A 17,066-nucleotide genomic window follows, 5' to 3' on the forward strand; every position below is an offset into this window, starting at 1 on the left:
TGACCAGTTCCCTAAAAGAGCAAATGTGCAGAGGCAGCCGCCTCAGCTGCCTGCCGCTCAGATCCACCATTTTATCCACTGGCATCTCTTCTAGGTCTTCCAGGAGGTACTTCTGGCACTCGTCAGAAGGCACAAAAGCAACTATGGCTTTCAGACTGTTGCCCATCCCAGGACTTTCTTTCTTTGGGGATGGCCGGGACTGCAAGGGACAGGGGCCCGCCTTAGTCTTCCCCGGCTGTGCACTGGCCTGCCGATAACTCTGTCGTCCCAATATAAGGCTCTGTTTACATGGCACCAGCGATTAATCTCAAGGGCTCTGAAATGTTTCTGATAACTGAATGAGTGTTTGGTGACGGGGATTATGGACAGAACGACTCAGAGCGCAGGTCTCCCTCTCTCGCCCACAGTCCCGCTCTCCCCTCCCCGCAAACATTCCTTCTTGCCTCTTCCTGCACACTACAAATGTTCTCGGATTTTGCCCCAAACCATCACCCCAATGCCCCAGCCCCTCACCTCTCGCTCCGGCTGTGCTGGCTGTGCAGCGGGTGCTGGCTGTAGGGATTGGCTCAGGAAAGTAAACACCACCGAAGACCAAATTTTTAAAGTTAGATGTTTAGCTTTCATGAAACTTTCAGCGGAAATGTCGGATGTAATCAAACCTTTGTTTAAAATACCTGTCAAGACTTGACTGACTTCCCAGACGAGTGGCACTTTTAGGGATTTACTTTGCAAGGTGCCAAATACATAATTTCATAGTGTAACTTGCCACTGAGCGCTTATCTTAAAGCTTTAACACAAATACTTGGCAAACTGCTATCTTGAGCTGTTCTACTATTTATGTTCCTAATTTAACGGTGTTTACTATAGCCTCTGGCACTCCTGACTGTGTAGGGCCTTTTTCATTACATTATGTTTTCCTTCTTGTCTGAATCCCCGTTTACTACGCTCATTATCACAACCTGCCAAGGCTGTTCTCCAGCCGCCTTCCGACTGTGCTACTGCGGTTCCTGTCTCCGTACTAAAACCTGTCAAGAAACTGCCATGAATTTAATTCCATCAAGATTCTCACTTGTTGCGAGCGAGATAAATACGATGTTAAAAATTATGACTATGTAGATGTGATGGTGTAAACTGTTCCCCTCCTTCTCTCGGCAAGACCCACTGCTGTTCAGGTCAGGAGCACCTCTGATTTCTAGGAGCAGCCTTCCCATGCGTAGGCACCTCTGCATACTTTGACTTCTTGAGCTGCTGCTGGTTTAAGCTTTCTTGGGGATTGTCCTACCTGTGTGTTGGCCATGGCTCTACCATCATCTTTGGGTGTGAAAGCTGACAGAGTGTTTTAAGGTGAAATAGCCTTTCCGGCAGCTGGCTCTCTACTTTGATCCCTACAGCTCATTGCTGTCATTTTCCACACTTACCATAACTTAGGGAGGATACTTTCTTCAAACAATCTGCAGTCTGTTTCTGGGCATTAGGTGCTACAAAACCGAAATACGTGATGGCCGAGAGCCATGTATTCTTGGAAAAACAAAAGGCAGAGCAAACAGAAGATTGAGAAAAAGGCAATATCAAACAGGGCAGCCTCTGGATCTCCGGTCAAATCTGGTAATGAAGAGGTCTCTACTATCACTTGCTTTCCAACGTAAAGCAGCTCTCAGCTATCAATCGAGTACAGGTTATAGGATGTTTACTACTGTTTTCCTGGAAAGATGGGTGGCTGTGCCATGGAGCAGTGGTGCTATGAAATGTATGGAGGGTTTCCTGGGGAAGGAGAGCAACGGAGAAGGCATCTGGGAACCAGTATTGCAGCAGGATGGAGAACAGCGAGTGCTGCGACCCGAGTGCCATGAGAAGCTGGGCAGAGTACCGAGGCTGGAGAACAAAGATACGTCGCAGTCATCTGTGGCCCTGCTGTGGAAGAGAGGTGCTGAAAAGACTCTCTCTCGTGACAGAAGGTGGGGCGTGCTGGGCGTAGCATCCCAGCAGCAAGAGCCAGTTCGCCCTGAGTGAGCATCTCGGAGTAGCCTCTTCTTTACAGCTTTAACGCTACGCACCGTGTCAGAGGACCGCTGTGGGGAACGTCTCATTCCTGGATTTCGCAGGGCATCCTTTTCCAAGCAGTTACCCTGGAATGTGATCTGACTTTTAAGAAAATATTCCCGTGGCCCTCAGCAGGTTTTTTGTATTTGTTTCCATTTCTAAGCAGCTGTGGCACCTTCTAAATGCAAGGCTCCCTGCCCTGTTAAGGCACTGTTAGGGCTACAGGTGAGGAAAAAAAAAATGCATTTGGCATAAATAATAATGAATTTAGATCCACGGCAAAGACATGTCCCTTAGACAAATCTCTTCAGCTATCCTGCTGATCAGAACAACATAAAAGCCTAGGTAAGAGTATATTCATAATATAGTTTAGGCATATTTTTCTTAATAATCCATAGGGAGAGAAATAACTTCACAATATACCTTATGTCTGTAGACATAGATACATACAGATTTTTTTTCTACTTGAATTATTTCTACTTAATGAAACTTTTAAGCTGCAGACAACTATTTCTTAGGGAGCCTCTGCATTGTAGTTTAATCATTATTCCAGCTTATCAAAAAAAAGTCACGATGACCTTTTGTTGCTGCATTTTGTACCTCTGTTGGCTAAATGGATGTCTGCTTGGAACACATTGTGAGATCAGAGTATTTGGGGAAAAAAAAACACCTTTGTGTGGTGGGATAGTAAAGGGCTACATTTGCAGTAAAATGAACAATCTTGATCTTTCTGAGAATCAGCGACGCAGTGGAGGCTCTAAGGCAAAGGCAGTCCCCTCAGCAGACCCAGGGCGGTGTTTTGAAAGCCACTTTGCGTCTTCATTAAGTTATCCTGCTGCCTTCCAACGCGAGCATTAATGACTTCCCAGAAGCATTCGTGGCATTTGAGGAAAAGTTCAAGCGATAAAGGCGCTCAGCAGAGACGTTGTCTTGCTCTTGTCAAAGCGACGCTGCCCTACCAGGGGCCATGACAGCGGCTCTGCTGTGCATCAGGTGGCACGTGTAGGCTCCTTCAGAAATGCCTTTGCTTTCTGAAAGTTCACAAATGACCACGTCTATTGCTCACCGTTCTCATTTCCAGCACCCAGCTCCTGCAGCTCGGTGGCTGGGACGGCTGCGGGACAGAAAACACGGTTGCTTGCTGAGAACTTGTGTAAAACCTCTGAATCCAGAAGAAATGAGGAACACTGCTCAGAGCTAGATAATTCAAAAAAACCCAAACCCCACAATACAATGGAAATCAATATAAAAGCTGCATTATTGAGATTTTATTGTTTTTTGAAGGAAAATATTAGAATAGAGATGCTGGTGCTTTTTCAGATCCGAAGCTCTGCCCACAGCTGTGTGATGACACCAGGCTCAGCCTTGGCTGAGTTTGTGCAGCCCTTGCAATTTTGGACGTAAGTTTGAAAAAGCAAAACATGTATTTCAAAATCTAGGGGACTAAGGAGTAGAGCTCTAAATTCATTGATTTTAAGGCTCTCGTGCCTCCCCTTTGTCAGCCTGACATAGCAAAGGAAGAGACTTAAAGGAACAATTTTTAAGAATTTCTTTAGTACATGCTGGTAATGATTTCCTTTACATTTATTTGAAGTCTGTGACAAGCATTTAGACCCCTCCTTTGCTCACAAATGCTGTGTGTTTGGTTTTTTCTGGTGTTTTTTCGTGACTGGAGCATTGTCGCTAGAGCAGATGATGACTCCTGCCTCCTCCGTGCTCTTGACTTTCACTCTTTGCTATGCGCTGTCACACATCTGCTCTCTTTTGGGGGGCTTACTTCCAGTTCGTGAGCAGTTTATTTTAAATAAGTGGTGTATTGCTGGGGAAAAATTGTCATTGCTCTTTTCGCAGCATCCTAGCGCAGTCTTTTGAATAAAAAATGGCTAATTATTCAAATTTAGCTTTAATGTATGCTAGGCTGCAATATGTAATTGCTCACTGCACTTTCTCCTGCAGAGGGAAGATTCAAAAAGTCTCGTAAGTAAATTGCAGACTCAGTGCTGAGCTTCCTCGCAGGCAGCTAATGGGTTTGGGGTTGCTCTCTGTCAGATCAGAGTCTCTTTTTGACACCATTGTTTTTCTGCCAGCTTGACTTGAACCTAAGTGTCAGGCAGGGATGGGAACCTCTAACCTCAGCAAACTCGCAGGAAAATAAATCCAAGCGAGCACTTCCAAATGTCTTGCTGAAATGTGTACAAGACCGCTGGCTGTTTATTACGGTATGTTGCAGCCTGTCATGTTTTCAACTTTTAAGACCCATTTTTTGGGATGGCAATCACATTTATATTCAGACCGGAGCTCTCCCATAAATAGGAAATTAAACTTCAGTCGTTAGGGGATGACTTGTCACAACCCTGTCAAATGCCTGCCTACTCAGCCCTGCTGAAATGTCTCCATGTAAAAGGGAAATGGTTATATATCGTGTCCTCTTTCTCTGCCTTGGACACTTCTGGGCCACTTGTCACTAAAACAAGCTTGCAAAGCAGCTTACTCGCAGAGAACCAGGCAAGTCCTTGAACCACCTCCTCTTTCCCATGCGAACGGGCCCCAAGCTCACCCCAGGTATTATATTTATGTAAAAGACATTAAGGATGGTTAGTAAAATGTCTGTTTGGTCCAGACTGTGCCCTGGTTATCTGTGCCTTAGTAGTGCCACTGGATACCACTATTTGCACAATCCCGTGGTTACTCTGAGGGCAAATTATTCGGTTTTCTGCCAAAGCACTGACCTCCAGTGATTGATTGACCTGGCGAACAGCCCTCTGCTGACAACGGGGTATAAAAAAGGGAATTCTGAGTAAATGAGTGTCATCAGACTCTGAACTGCTTGGAGCCATGAGGGTGATACTGTTGGCTGTGGTTTCCATCCCATTCACTGTGGCCGTGGAACGGTAAGAAAACATGTCTAGCATCGCTGGCCTGTGTCTCAGCTGGCTCCCCGGGGTGAGCTGTGCTTATTGCTACCCGAGGTCCCAAAAATGAAACAAATTTTTAAAAAAAAGAGTGTGTGAGAGCTCTAGAAAGGAGAACCAGTTAATTTTTGTGTGTTTATTTTATTGGCGTAGAATCCCCCTCGTTCGATTCAAATCTATCAAGAGACAGCTGAAGGAAAAGGGAGAATTAGAGGAATTTTGGAGGAATCACCACCCCGACATTTTTGCCCGGAGGTACCTGCATTGCTTCCCTGCAGATATTGCTTTGTCAGTAGGAACCACTTCAGAAAGGCTGTATGATTACATGAATGTAAGTACAGTTTTGGTAACGCAGTCATAAGGACTCATTGTTCTCTTGAAGGCAGATTTTCTTCCCAGCGCATTTCAAATCTAGTCTCTCAATGAAATTATAGGGCTTGAGATGGCTTGTTGCTCTACGCTCTAAATCTTAGATCATAAAAAGTTAGTTTACCAGTCTGCAAAATAAAGCGTGTATTGATCTAGGTTAGCATGGGACCCGGGTAGAAAGCTGATGTAGCGTAGTGGTAGTCCTGGGACAAGGTTTGTGTTTGTATAGATCTGTGTTGGACTTGGTTGGGTCTCCAGACAAACGTGGGGGGTTTGCCTGTATCAGTCTTGGTTCAGGATTGGGTTTTTAGTAGCAGAATCTGATCATTTAGCTGTATTCTATTTATCAGAAACTTGGATGTTTGCATGTTATAAAAAAATCCCCCAAATCTCATTTATTTGTTATCACGTGGAGTCATAAATCAGTGATAACAAAGACCCAAGTAGAGTTTTTATTTTTCTGCTTTTATCTCTTAAGCTTAATGTGTATTAAATATTGGAGACTGACCTGGGTCTTACACTAACCTGGCTGAATTTATCGTCTAAACTGAAAAAGGAAAAATATGAGTTTCATTGGATCCCAGACAGGCAAGTCAGCAGGTCATCTGTTTTGTAAACTCTCTCTCCTGGGTTTAGCTTTTTGTCCATTTGGATGGTCTCTGTTTTCTGTTTTATTTGGTTCTCCTGTTAGGCTTATCTGAAGGAAAGCTAAGTTGCAGAAATGTTGCGGAGGCTGCGTCTGAACAGGGAAGGGACGGGAAAGCCAAATTAATTCAGCAAGAACTTCCTGACAACTTGAGGGCCATAAAGAAATATGTCAAGATGAGCTAGAGATGGGTGTGAAGAAGAACAAAGGAGACTGAAACTTTTCAGCCTGCTTTAAAGCTTATCAAACAGGAATAAATCTCAAAAAGACAAAACAGAACTCACTTCCCCAGCATATCCAGCTAGCACCAGGAACGCTTTTGCAGAGGTTTCAGTGCAGTGTGTTTGTAGTCGGTTTTTTTCTTTTTTTTTTGGATGAACATGTCTTAGAGATGCCTCACTTTACAGATTAATGGATAAAGGTTTGTTTAATACAGGAAGGAATAAAATCCTGCTGTATAGCTGGATATTCTCTTATATGGCGTGCTTGCTTGCCTCTTCGTGATTATCTCATTCAGACCGTAAACTCTGGGGTCAGAAACTATATTCAGTTTATTAATTAACAAGTATGCACTTGAAGATACATATTCAAATATTTGTATTGCTACAAAAGGCTTGGCACTGGCTATTGCTTTTCTATCTGCGTTTGAATTCCAGAAATGCTTCTTCCTAAAAATAGGTCTCTTAATGCTGAAGTGCTCTTCCAGGGCCAGATAGGGGCACTTAGACACTTGCGTTTGGGATGTGGATAAGCTCCTCGCTCCAGCATTCACGTGTTCACAGATTATCTCTAGCCTCAATTGGTATCCAGGAATGGGCCGTGGTTTCTTTATGCACCGGATGAACTTTGTTCAGTACATCAGGTATAGTCTGTGCAACAGAATTCATTTTTTGACTTGCTAATAGCTGCTCATTGCAAAGGAAAAAGCCCAGCCGCACGTGACAGCATTTGTGCCGCCGGTCAGAGCCCTCTGACACCGGTGGAGGTGGGTTGGGCAGGTTTTGCATCACTCATTTCCTACTGATATCAGTAAGGAGCTGCCTGAAAGCCTGCGTGGTTGTGCGGGAGCTTTGTCTTGGGGTTGTCCTTGCCACCACTGAAGCTGGTGCAAGAGGGCTTGTTGACTTCAAGGGGAACCCAACTGAATGTTTGCTTGAAAGGCTTTAAAAATGCCACACTGTTACGCATGCAACTGGAGTGAAATCTGCTGCCCGTAGCCACTCGTGGGGCCAGACCCGCTTCCCTGTGGCGTGCATTTACATTTAAATGAAATTGCCCCGAAACCTCTGAGAAAACGTTGCGTGATGCTCCCAGGTCCGCCTTTGCCTGACCTTTGGCTGACGGGGTTGTTCCTCCCCCAGGCGCAGTACTACGGAGTTGTGAGTGTCGGCACGCCACCCCAGAGGTTCACCGTCGTGTTTGACACCGGCTCCTCCAATTTTTGGGTCCCTTCCGCTTATTGCATCAGCGAAGCGTGCAGTAAGAAACGTTGCTCTGCCTTATGCTCCTCGTATCTCGGGTACCTTGGCCACTTCTCCTTTCCCAGGGAGCTCGCCTGCAGCAGGGATTTGGGAAGGGAGGATTTGGGGCACCCCCAAGGGCTGCTCTCCGACTTGCCCCCCCATCTCTGCCCCTCTGTGCTGCCCCGCAGCCAAGGGTCTCTGGGCACCACGAGGTTCCTGGTGTAAAAGGCATGAAAATAAACCTGGGAGAGCTACCAATAGCAGCAGAAATACCTATTTTTGTTTTAATTTGTCTTTAAAACCCAAAATAACCTCCGAGGTACAGAAAAACAGGGGTGCCTGCAGGGGAACGGGCACCTCCATCGACACCTTCCTCGTAAGACAAACAAAAAGCCGGCTCTCCTACATTTCACCTGGTTCTGCATCGGGGAGCGGGTGCATTGCTGGGACCTCCCCTTGGTGCACAGATGTCATTTGTTTTGTGTAGGGGTGCACGAGAAATTTAAGTCCTTTCTGTCAAATTCGTATGAGCACAGAGGTGAAGCCTTCTCCTTGCAGTACGGCACAGGACAGCTTCTGGGCATTGCTGGCAAAGACACGCTGCAGGTGAGCATCCACCTAAAACGGGCATCAGCATCCAGGTCAACTGTTTTCAGGGCGGTTCAGATCCTGGCCTTGCCCTGGAAACCCCCTGCCTGGTTTTGGCAAGGGCAGGGTGAGGTCTCACCAAGCCGGGTGCTGAGAGGTGTTGGTGCTGCTCCAGCTTTGGGCTACCGAGAAAAATCCCTAGGACTTTATGTTTCATTTCTGCTTGTTTCCTTGGGTCCTGTCCTGGGTTTTTGAACAAACGGCCACAGAATGAAGGCATTAAAAGGAATTGGTGCAGCCTACCTGCCAAATGGGCACCTGCTATATTGATGCACGTCACACAAGGATATCCAGGCTTTATAAACTGAATTAATCCATTGATATGGATCTGAAATGTGGCTAATTTATTGTAATTGATGGTGGTTTTGCTTTCAGTTGTTTTTTTTTCTTGTACCGATCAGATAAGTAACATCTCCATCAAGGGACAAGACTTTGGCGAGTCCGTGTTTGAGCCAGGAATAACCTTTGCCCTTGCCCACTTTGATGGCATCCTGGGCTTGGGCTACCCCTCCTTAGCAGTGGGCAATGCTCTGCCCGTGTTTGACAGCATCATGAACCAGCAGCTGGTAGAGGAGCCAGTCTTCTCTTTCTATCTGAAAAGGTCAGTCTTTAAAGTGACACGGCCAAAAAAGAAGTAAAACTGGTTTAATTGTTGATAGAGACACCCATGCATCTGTACAAAGCTTCAACTGTAGAAAATAATTTCCCCCATTTCCTGTTTTTTTGGTGGTGGTTTGTTTTTTTTTCAATTTGATACTGAAAAATATGGAGTGAAAAGGAAAAATGTTATGGGGAGGACCATGAATTTTTGGACAGAGAGTTATTTTTGTTGAGGCTAGTCATAAACAAAAGAAAATCTCCCAGCTCAGACTCACCATGACTGAGTTGCCAGAGGTTTCCTCTGGCCCGTGGAGATGACCAGAAAAGCCGTGCTACGCCCAAGTAGCCACATTTAAGAACAGAAATGTTGTTCCCTCGTCTGGACCGAGCTGTAACTCCACCGATTTATCTAGGGTTTATTCTGAGGTGAGAGTAGCAACTGGCGCAGCCTGCTCCTGACGCCTATCTTGGCCCTCAGCAGCCTACAGCAAGTCTTCTCAGAGGTTGTTTGGAGGCTCCGAGTTGGGACGTATGCAGTTATAATTTAGAAATAATCCCTTTCAGCCATCCATGTCTGCATTTAGAGAGAGCTGTGGTTTGTCTTTTGCTTTTTAAGTGTAATCTCATCGGTGCACGCTGGCACGCTCCCATGTCTGTGTTCACCTGTCTTCTGCTTTCAGAGGAGATGACACCGAGAACGGTGGTGAGTTGATCCTGGGGGGGATAGACCATTCTCGCTACAAAGGTTCAATCCACTGGGTCCCAGTCACCGAGAAAAGCTACTGGCAAATACACCTGAACAAGTATGTATGTATGCATGTGGGTATGTATGAATGAAATACCTGGTGGGATTCACCTCCCCAGGTAAAACCCACAGAGACACCTGGTGATACAGATGCAGGAGGACTCAGCTGCAGTGTTTTACCCTTGTGCCTCTCAAAGAGGGGGTTCGCCAGGATGAACCCGGGGTTTATTAGCTCTCTAAATCTGCCATGACATGGGTAGCTGGTTTCTGGGAAAGCATGTTAATATGTTTTAGTATGACACACACCAGTGGTCAAGTTGACTCTTGGTAGACTATTCAGTTAAGCGATTAAGGCACCCAGGAACTGAATCCAGCTCTGGGTCCTGCTCTCATCTTTCCTGTTAACCTTGGTCAAAGCAGTCAGCGTCCCTTCGTTCCTCCTCCAGCATGCTGCGTAAATCGATGAGGACACATACCTGTGGGTGAAGACAAATTCATTAGCAGGTGGCAAATGATTACGGCTGTAGGAGTCCCTGCATCTTCCTCATGCAGTTTCCTTTTATTACTTTCTTGTCTTCTAAAGACATTCTTGTCTTAAAAGACTGGCAAAGCTTGGCAGCTAGTTTTAACTCCAATCCCTACTCTGGTACTTTAGCCAGCAATAATGCGCTGCTTCAGTCACGGTGTATATGCCATTTGCTTAAAGATACTTTTTTTTTTTTTGCTTGCAGTATAAAAATCCAGGGCCGGGTGGCATTTTGCTCCCGCGGCTGCGAAGCCATTGTTGACTCAGGCACTTCTCTTATCACCGGCCCCTCTTCACAAATCAGGCGATTACAGGGGTATATTGGGGCAAGTCCGTCCCATGTTGGAGAGGTAAGAACTGTACAGCCAGAAGAGAGGAAGAGAAACCGGTATTTGGTGCAAAGAGCTTATAGGGTGGGAAAATACCCAAATAATTGCTCAGAAAGGTGTCAGCAAAAGCCTTGTTTCCAGAACAGCACTGAACCCGGAGCCAAGCTGGTTTTGACGCATCTGCCTTGCTACTCCAGCCCTCCTCCCAAACGTCCACCTCCTCTCCCATACTTGTCAGTACCGGTGTGTGAGGAAATAACGAGGCTCTCTGTTTGAGGAATCGATCTCTACTCTACATCAGAGATAATTTTCTTTTGGAAAATCAGAGGATTTTCAATGTCCCCAGCTGTAGCCGTTGGCTCCCCCGAGCCAGGAGGGTCTGGTGCTGATGGCCAGCCCTGTCAGCGTCAGACGGAAAGGGAAAGGTATTTTAATTATGGCCCCGCAATGGCTCCACTGGCTGGACCTCTCACTGTCAGCAGGCGATGTCGTGCCAGGGCTCCCAGGAGGGATGCACAGCGATGTCGCCCACAACGCTGGCTCCTGGCAGACGAGCCGTGGGGTGCGGGACAGACCTCGCTGTCTCTTATTCTTCCTCCTGAACCTTATTCCTCTGTCTCCTCACTGATTTTCCTCTCTTCCCTGTTGCTCTCTCCTGCATCCGCCTTGCTGATGCTCCCACCACTCCTTCCCATCCCTGCCTGCCCTCCGAGGAGCACCTTCACCTCCTCCAGTGGGCCAAAACAGCTTTGATGTAGCACTTCATGGTCTCTCTGGCCCCACACCTATGGTCCCCAGCTGCCCACACCTCCCTGGGGGGGGCTTGCGTGAGCTGAAGTTGCTCGAGGTAGGTTAGGCTTTCCCACCGCCTTGCCCACTGGCCGGGTCTCTGGGCTGCCCTTCGCATCTCCCCGCTGGCAATTGTCAGATGTCATGACCGAACCCTTGTAACGTCTAAAGCACTGAGATAACAAGCCTGAGACAGCTAAACCCACCCGCCTCCAATGTTTTTACTGTGACTCATTGCTGGCCCTTGGCTGACTCCCACCGGTAACGACCAGGTCACCACCGCTCCAGTGCCCCAAGTAAAGCTGCCGCGTACGGCTTTGGTTAACTTCGCAGTTGTCTTGATCCTGACCCAAAACTGCACTGAGAAGAAAATTAAGAGCGTTACGGTTGCCCAGTGCACTGGGCAACGATCAGAGACCAAAGTGGACTTTTAATCTGCCTCCTTTTATAAAAGGAGGGCCTGGAGTGGCATCTGCGTAACTCCTGAGGCTTCTGATTCTTTCTCAATTAAACTTCAAATTTTGTTTTTATTCAATTTTTCAGATACGTGTTAAACAGTATTCTTTGATAACAAGTTGGTTTTATAATGGTACATACTAATGGATGTAGATAAAATATGTATTTCCAATATACTTATGTAAGCATAATATCAACAAGGACTAGGTCGTTGCAGTATAAGTTTATATACTTCGATGCTGACGTAAGAACTCTCAGCCCGCGTCTCAGATTCTGCGAAAAAGCATCCTGAAAATAAGACTTTCTATGACTGTTTTTGTAGCAACCACAGACAGGCTGAGTATGTTGGCTCAAATTTATCCCAATATGAGTACATCCATCAGTGATTTTTACCAGAACTTTTATCTCTTTCCAGCAAGGATTAATTTGTTCTGGCCATACTAGCCATGCTAGCTACATAAATGAATGATGTCTTGCTTCTCATATCCAACAAACCATTATACTGGCTTTTTTACCCTTGTCCTCTGTATCCTGTGGTTTATTTTGTTCTAATGGTATCACACCTGCTAAGTATCCACAAGATTTAGGGCTATGTTTTCATAAAGCAGATTTAACAACAACAAAAAGTAGATTCTTCCTTCTAGGAAGCCTCTAAAAGAATGACTTTAAACACTACAGTTTACAGCAAAGATCCCTCTGGGGCTTGGAGCATTCTGCAGTGCCCTTTAACACGCCAGTTGTTTCACGAAATAACTAGAAAGGCCAGGAAATGATCTCCTGTGTTACTGTAAGTAAATGTATTATTTATGGAAATGAATGGCCATGCCAGAATTTGCTCCTTCTGCTTTTTAAATCCCAGCCCAGGGCAGGGTATAAGTATAAAGTGCTGTATTCCTCACTGGCTTTTTTTTTTTTTCCCCCTAAAATGATGATGTTACGGGAGGGAGTGGGGTGAGCTGTGGCCGTAGGGTGCTCCCTCCACCCAGCCCAGACCAGAGCATCGGAGGACTTTTGCTCATCAAACTTTGCTAATACGCGTTCGCTGGGGCTCACACACTCAGTTTTGCTTCTGAGTTGTACGGGGGGATGTCAGAGTCCCCCTTCACCTTGTTCCTTTTGGGGCTCACAAGGATTTTCATCAACCCTGGGTCCCTAGGGGCTTTGGTGCGGTGGTCTGGGCTGCCAGGCTGGTTTGACCCAGCACAGGAGCTGGAAAAGCCGGAGGGCAGTCTTGGTCCATAAGTCAGCCTGATGCCATTTCTCTGTAGTAAATTCACTATTACCTGCCGCGAAAGTCTTGAATTCAAAGGGCAATACTTAAAAAAAGGGCAAACCGATCCCATCTCAATCGGTGCATCGTGTACAGTTTCTCGTAGACTGCAGAAGACTGTCCAGCTTGCCTCACATCAGCTTCACGATCGGACACCACGAGTACAAGCTGACAGCAGAGCAGTACATCGTCAAGGTGCAGACCCGCAGCCTCCCCGCTCCCCGTTCCCCGAGGTGGGGATGGAGCCGGCTGCGGCAAGGACACCCGCTTTCTCTTCCAGGAGTCCATCGATGACCAAACCTTCTGCATGAGCGGCTTTCAGTCTCTCGACATCACCACTCGTACTGGCCCGCTCTGGATTTTAGGAGATGTCTTTATGTCTGCGTTTTACTGCATTTTTGACCGTGGGAATGACAGAGTGGGATTTGCAAAAGCTGTTCATACGAAGGATTACTACTGAGTCGTAATAACATTTATTCTGCCTTAACCCGAATGTTAACGGAATGATCTTCAACACATGTGTGAAGAAGGGCTTTAACGGAAACCCTGAACCTAAATGCAGTCGTGTTGTCCCCCTCCAGGTTTTAAGGGCTTTGGGGTGATCCTTGTCGGAAATTATATAGTTTGTTTCATTGTCTGTACGTTTACAGCTGAGAAACAATTTTTCCTGAACGACTGATGGACGCCACAGCTCTCAGGATGAAGCAAAACCAGCTCAGCCCTCAGATTTGCAAAGGAGCAGGAAGGATAAAAATGCTGAACAGTGCCAGGCTGACAAGACAGCAGTTACGAGTGGGGGAAACTAATCCCAGTCTGGTCTGAGTATCCTTTTTTCTTCTCATATGCTAGTTTCCACCTCGTTTCCTCCTGCTTTCCTTTTCCTCATTATTTTCCTCGGTTAGGGTTTTGTCCAAACTTTTGTTTCCTTAGTGCGACGGAAATTCTCTTTATATTGGCTTGCTCCAACCAGTTTATATGAAGGGCAATTTGACCGATGCCTGTGTGGCCACCAATTTCCACTACTATTCCTTGCACACAATTTCCTACTCCTTATGCCATCTCTCAAACCTGCTTTTTCCCTTGGGTTCGTTCTCACTTGACACTTTTCTGTTCCTCTTTTGGGTCTCAGCATTTAATATCCATGTCTTCGGTCAGATGCTACTTTTAGCGTCTGACACCTCTGCTCCTGGGCAGTGGGGGCAGCTGGGAACAACGTTTATTCGCATTACAAAACCCAGACCGCAACCCTTGCAAAGGGAGATGCGAAGGGCTATCGCAGCATCCCTCCATCTCAGATGAGTTTATGGGACCAGCGCAGCCGCAGCAGACAGCCACTGCCCCTTGATCAGCTGCTTCTCGGCAGCAACGGCAGCAGCATCAGCGCTGGCAGAGATGTGAAACCTAAATTATACCCATTGGAGTGTGTGTTTGGATTGCTAAAGCTGGTACTGCCCCTGTACACGTGAATAAAACTTAACCGAGCAAAATCTACTTTGGTCTTAGTACTGTTTCAGTTTCATTTTATGTTTTCTTACAGCGGCTCCAGCGCTGGAAAAGAAAGGGAGGGAAGGGTGCAACAGCAATTGAAAATCCAGGTGGCTTTGCAGCCTGGAGGGGAGAGATGGGAGGTGTTGGGGCTGCTTGCGTCTCCCTAAAGCCAAAAAATGTCTGCAGCCCTAGCCCTGGGCACCAGGCACCTCCCTGGCAGGGCAGGGCCAGGGGAGATGGAGACCGTCCCCACTGCGGCATCGCTGGGGCAGGGGCTGGTGGCCCCGGGGGATGTGGTGCTGGGTGTGCTTAGCACAGAGCAAGCGCAACATCCATCACTGGTCTCGGCAGCGTTACGATCACAGCCCCTTAGATTTTAAGGCTTCGGCTGTAAGACTCAGTAAGTATTACTAACGTGAGATGCTTTGCCTGTAGGTATCTCTGAAATACTGATCTTGCCTTCCAGGATGAAATACTCCCTCTCTCCAGTGCATGTTTTCACGACTCTCTATTTGCAGCCACATTGTGTTACACATTTGGTATCCAGACTATCAGTCTCTAGCGGGGGGATTCTGCTGCCAGTTGTCTCTTTTATCAGACAAGACCGAGCTGTACGAAGTGACCATGTGTTTCAGGCCAGTCTTGCCTTGTTTCCCCTTTGTCCGTATCACTCTTAAGGAACAGTATGACCATGAGCTAACTTATTTGTCTAGAAAATGTCATTTCTTTGGTCGCAAACCAAGACAAACAAACATCTATAAAGCCCTATCACTCATTTAATGGCAGCGGGGTATTTTTGTTTTCTCTACTATGCAGCAGACTTAACAGTCTGGTACATTTCCATTATTGCTAAAATAGGTATATAGTCCTCAAACATGAGCTTGCAGGCAAGTTAGAGATCTGTTATTTATGATGGAGGATTTTAAGGGTGGTGGGACATGTCCCTGCAGCCGGTCGGTCCCTGCACCGACATCTCGGCTCTACGAATTCCAGCGTGGAGCACGAACACCTCCCAGAAATCGGTGGGAAGTCAGGCAGCGCCTGCGGGGACCGGCCCTCGCTTTGTTCCGATACATCTCATCCTACTCAAGATTAACACCATTTGATGGGAGCAAGCTGCTGCTCTGATCTATTTTTCTATCCTGGCCCTGTTCTCTCCTCAGTCTTCTCCAGCTTTGCCAACTTCTGTAGGTCTGGCCTGCTGTTCCTGGTAGACATCACGTTGACCTGCATGGTAGGTCAAACCTTTGCCAGAAGTGCTTCTTGACAGTTCAGCACAGTCAAGACAACCGTGTTTCTCAAAGTGGCTTTATTCATGCAATAATTCGACATTGTTTATACAGGTGAACATGAATTGTAAATTGTTGGGTTTGCGAGAATAGTCCATTTACCACGCTAAGGCAAACAGTTTACTGAGAGAAGTGCCTAAGAGAGCACGTAATCCCAAAAGATAATTTAATACAAATCAGAGCCTGCAGATGTTTGCAAAAGTGAGATAACAGACTAAATGAGGAGAGGAAATTTTTCTGATAACTCATCCAAGCACTAGCTTCTTTACAAGCAACGAGCAACGAACAGAATATTATAGCTAACCTGGAGCTGGCCTGCTATGTGTGAAATGCTATTTGTGTATTGCAGAGCACATTGTGGGGCTTCAGAGCTGTCATTCCTAATTTAACATGCGTCTACGTGTCTAATAGACACCTCTCTGGGACGTAACTGAAGCTTTTATCTACTGAACGGTTACTGTGTGGCCACCCTTAGCCTTCATCGGAGGATGAACACGGTTGCTGGGTCAGGGAGTGCTGGCGGTGAGTGGAGGAGGGAGCAAAATCATTGCTCATGACATGCATCATGTCACAGAATCACAGAATGGTTTGGCTGGAAGGGAACTTAAAGCCCATCCAATTCCAACCCCCCTGCCATGGGCAGGGACACCTCCCACCAGACCAGGCTGCTCACAGCCCCATCCAACCTGGCCTTGAACACTTCCAGGGATGGGGCAGCCACAGCTTCTCTGGGCAACCTCTGCCACTGCCTCACCACCCTCACCGGGAAGAATTTGTTCCTAATATGTAATTTCTTCCTTCTATCTGTGTCCTGATGTAAAAGAGCAGTGTGTGTCCTAGGTAGCAGCCAGGCTGAGAAGAAGATGACGGAAGATGAGCAGAGCTGGATGATGAGAAGTTGGGAAGTCTTCTTCAGGCTTAGCAGTACCGGGATGAAACATGCTGATGGCTGGGTTGGGGAGGATGAGCACTTTGTTCCATCACCTTAAGCCCTGGTGGAAGCTGTGTGAAGGAGGAGAGTGAGGAGGTGTGGTGGGACGGGACCCTCAGTGCAGATGTATAGTGGGCACTTTACAGTCATCTCTAATTTCTGGCTTAAATTCCCTTACAGAGAGAAGCACAGCTCCTCAAGCTTACGTACTGTGAGGACATGGCTAGGTAATAGGCCAGGCTCTCTCCACAGCCACTGAAAACCCTTCCTACACATGCACGGCTGGGAGGAGCTTGGCCAAACTCCCCTCAAACCTGTATTGCTCTCCTGACTTAACCAAGTGCTACAGAGGAGTGTTTCAGGGTCCCAAGGAAAGCAGCAGTTACCTTAACCTTGTGTCCAGCTGTGTGACTGGAGCTGCCTGGGTATCTTTAAAATGTATTTTTTATACTTAAAATTTACCATTTGTTAAAGTTAAGCTCATTGGTAAATGGAGTTCCTTGACAGTTGCAGATTCAATTAAATTGAGAAAATAGTGAATTGAAAAGCGTGGCTTCAGCTAAAA

General features: G+C 46.6%; 2 protein-coding genes across 2 annotated transcripts in view; one reads left to right on the forward strand and one right to left on the reverse strand.

Moving 5' to 3' along the window:
* The window catches only part of LRRC10 (leucine rich repeat containing 10), an 842-nt gene extending 676 nt beyond the window's left edge, over positions 1–166 (reverse strand). Inside the window, 1 exon segment of the mRNA XM_009696429.1 lies at positions 1–166. This exon segment is cut by the window's left edge and continues 20 nt beyond it. Within this exon segment, the coding sequence (XP_009694731.1) occupies positions 1–166 (166 nt within the window).
* Positions 167–4,875: 4,709 nt separating this feature from the next.
* LOC104158712 (cathepsin E-A-like) lies at positions 4,876–13,253 on the forward strand. The gene is made up of 9 exons (XM_009696430.1): positions 4,876–4,931; positions 5,106–5,283; positions 7,329–7,446; positions 7,918–8,036; positions 8,480–8,679; positions 9,359–9,481; positions 10,155–10,299; positions 12,890–12,988; positions 13,074–13,253. The coding sequence occupies exons 1-9, from the start codon at positions 4,876–4,878 to the stop codon at positions 13,251–13,253; spliced, it is 1,218 nt and encodes a 405-aa protein (XP_009694732.1).
* Positions 13,254–17,066: the final 3,813 nt, after the last annotated feature.

The sequence above is a fragment of the Cariama cristata genome, unplaced genomic scaffold (genome assembly GCF_000690535.1).
Source record: "Cariama cristata isolate BGI_N322 unplaced genomic scaffold, ASM69053v1 scaffold8683, whole genome shotgun sequence".
NCBI classification, from domain to species: domain Eukaryota; kingdom Metazoa; phylum Chordata; class Aves; order Cariamiformes; family Cariamidae; genus Cariama; species Cariama cristata.

What these genes read in the sequence shown, in the direction of transcription:
- LOC104158712 (XM_009696430.1), top strand. Translation starts at nt 4,876, where the DNA reads ATGAGGGTGATACTGTTGGCTGTGGTTTCCATCCCATTCACTGTGGCC. An exon ending in TTCACTGTGGCCGTGGAACG is followed by an intron (nt 4,932 to 5,105) that starts GTAAGAAAACAT and finishes TTATTGGCGTAG; the next exon opens with AATCCCCCTCGTTCGATTCA. An exon ending in TTGCATCAGCGAAGCGTGCA is followed by an intron (nt 7,447 to 7,917) that starts GTAAGAAACGTT and finishes TGTTTTGTGTAG; the next exon opens with GGGTGCACGAGAAATTTAAG.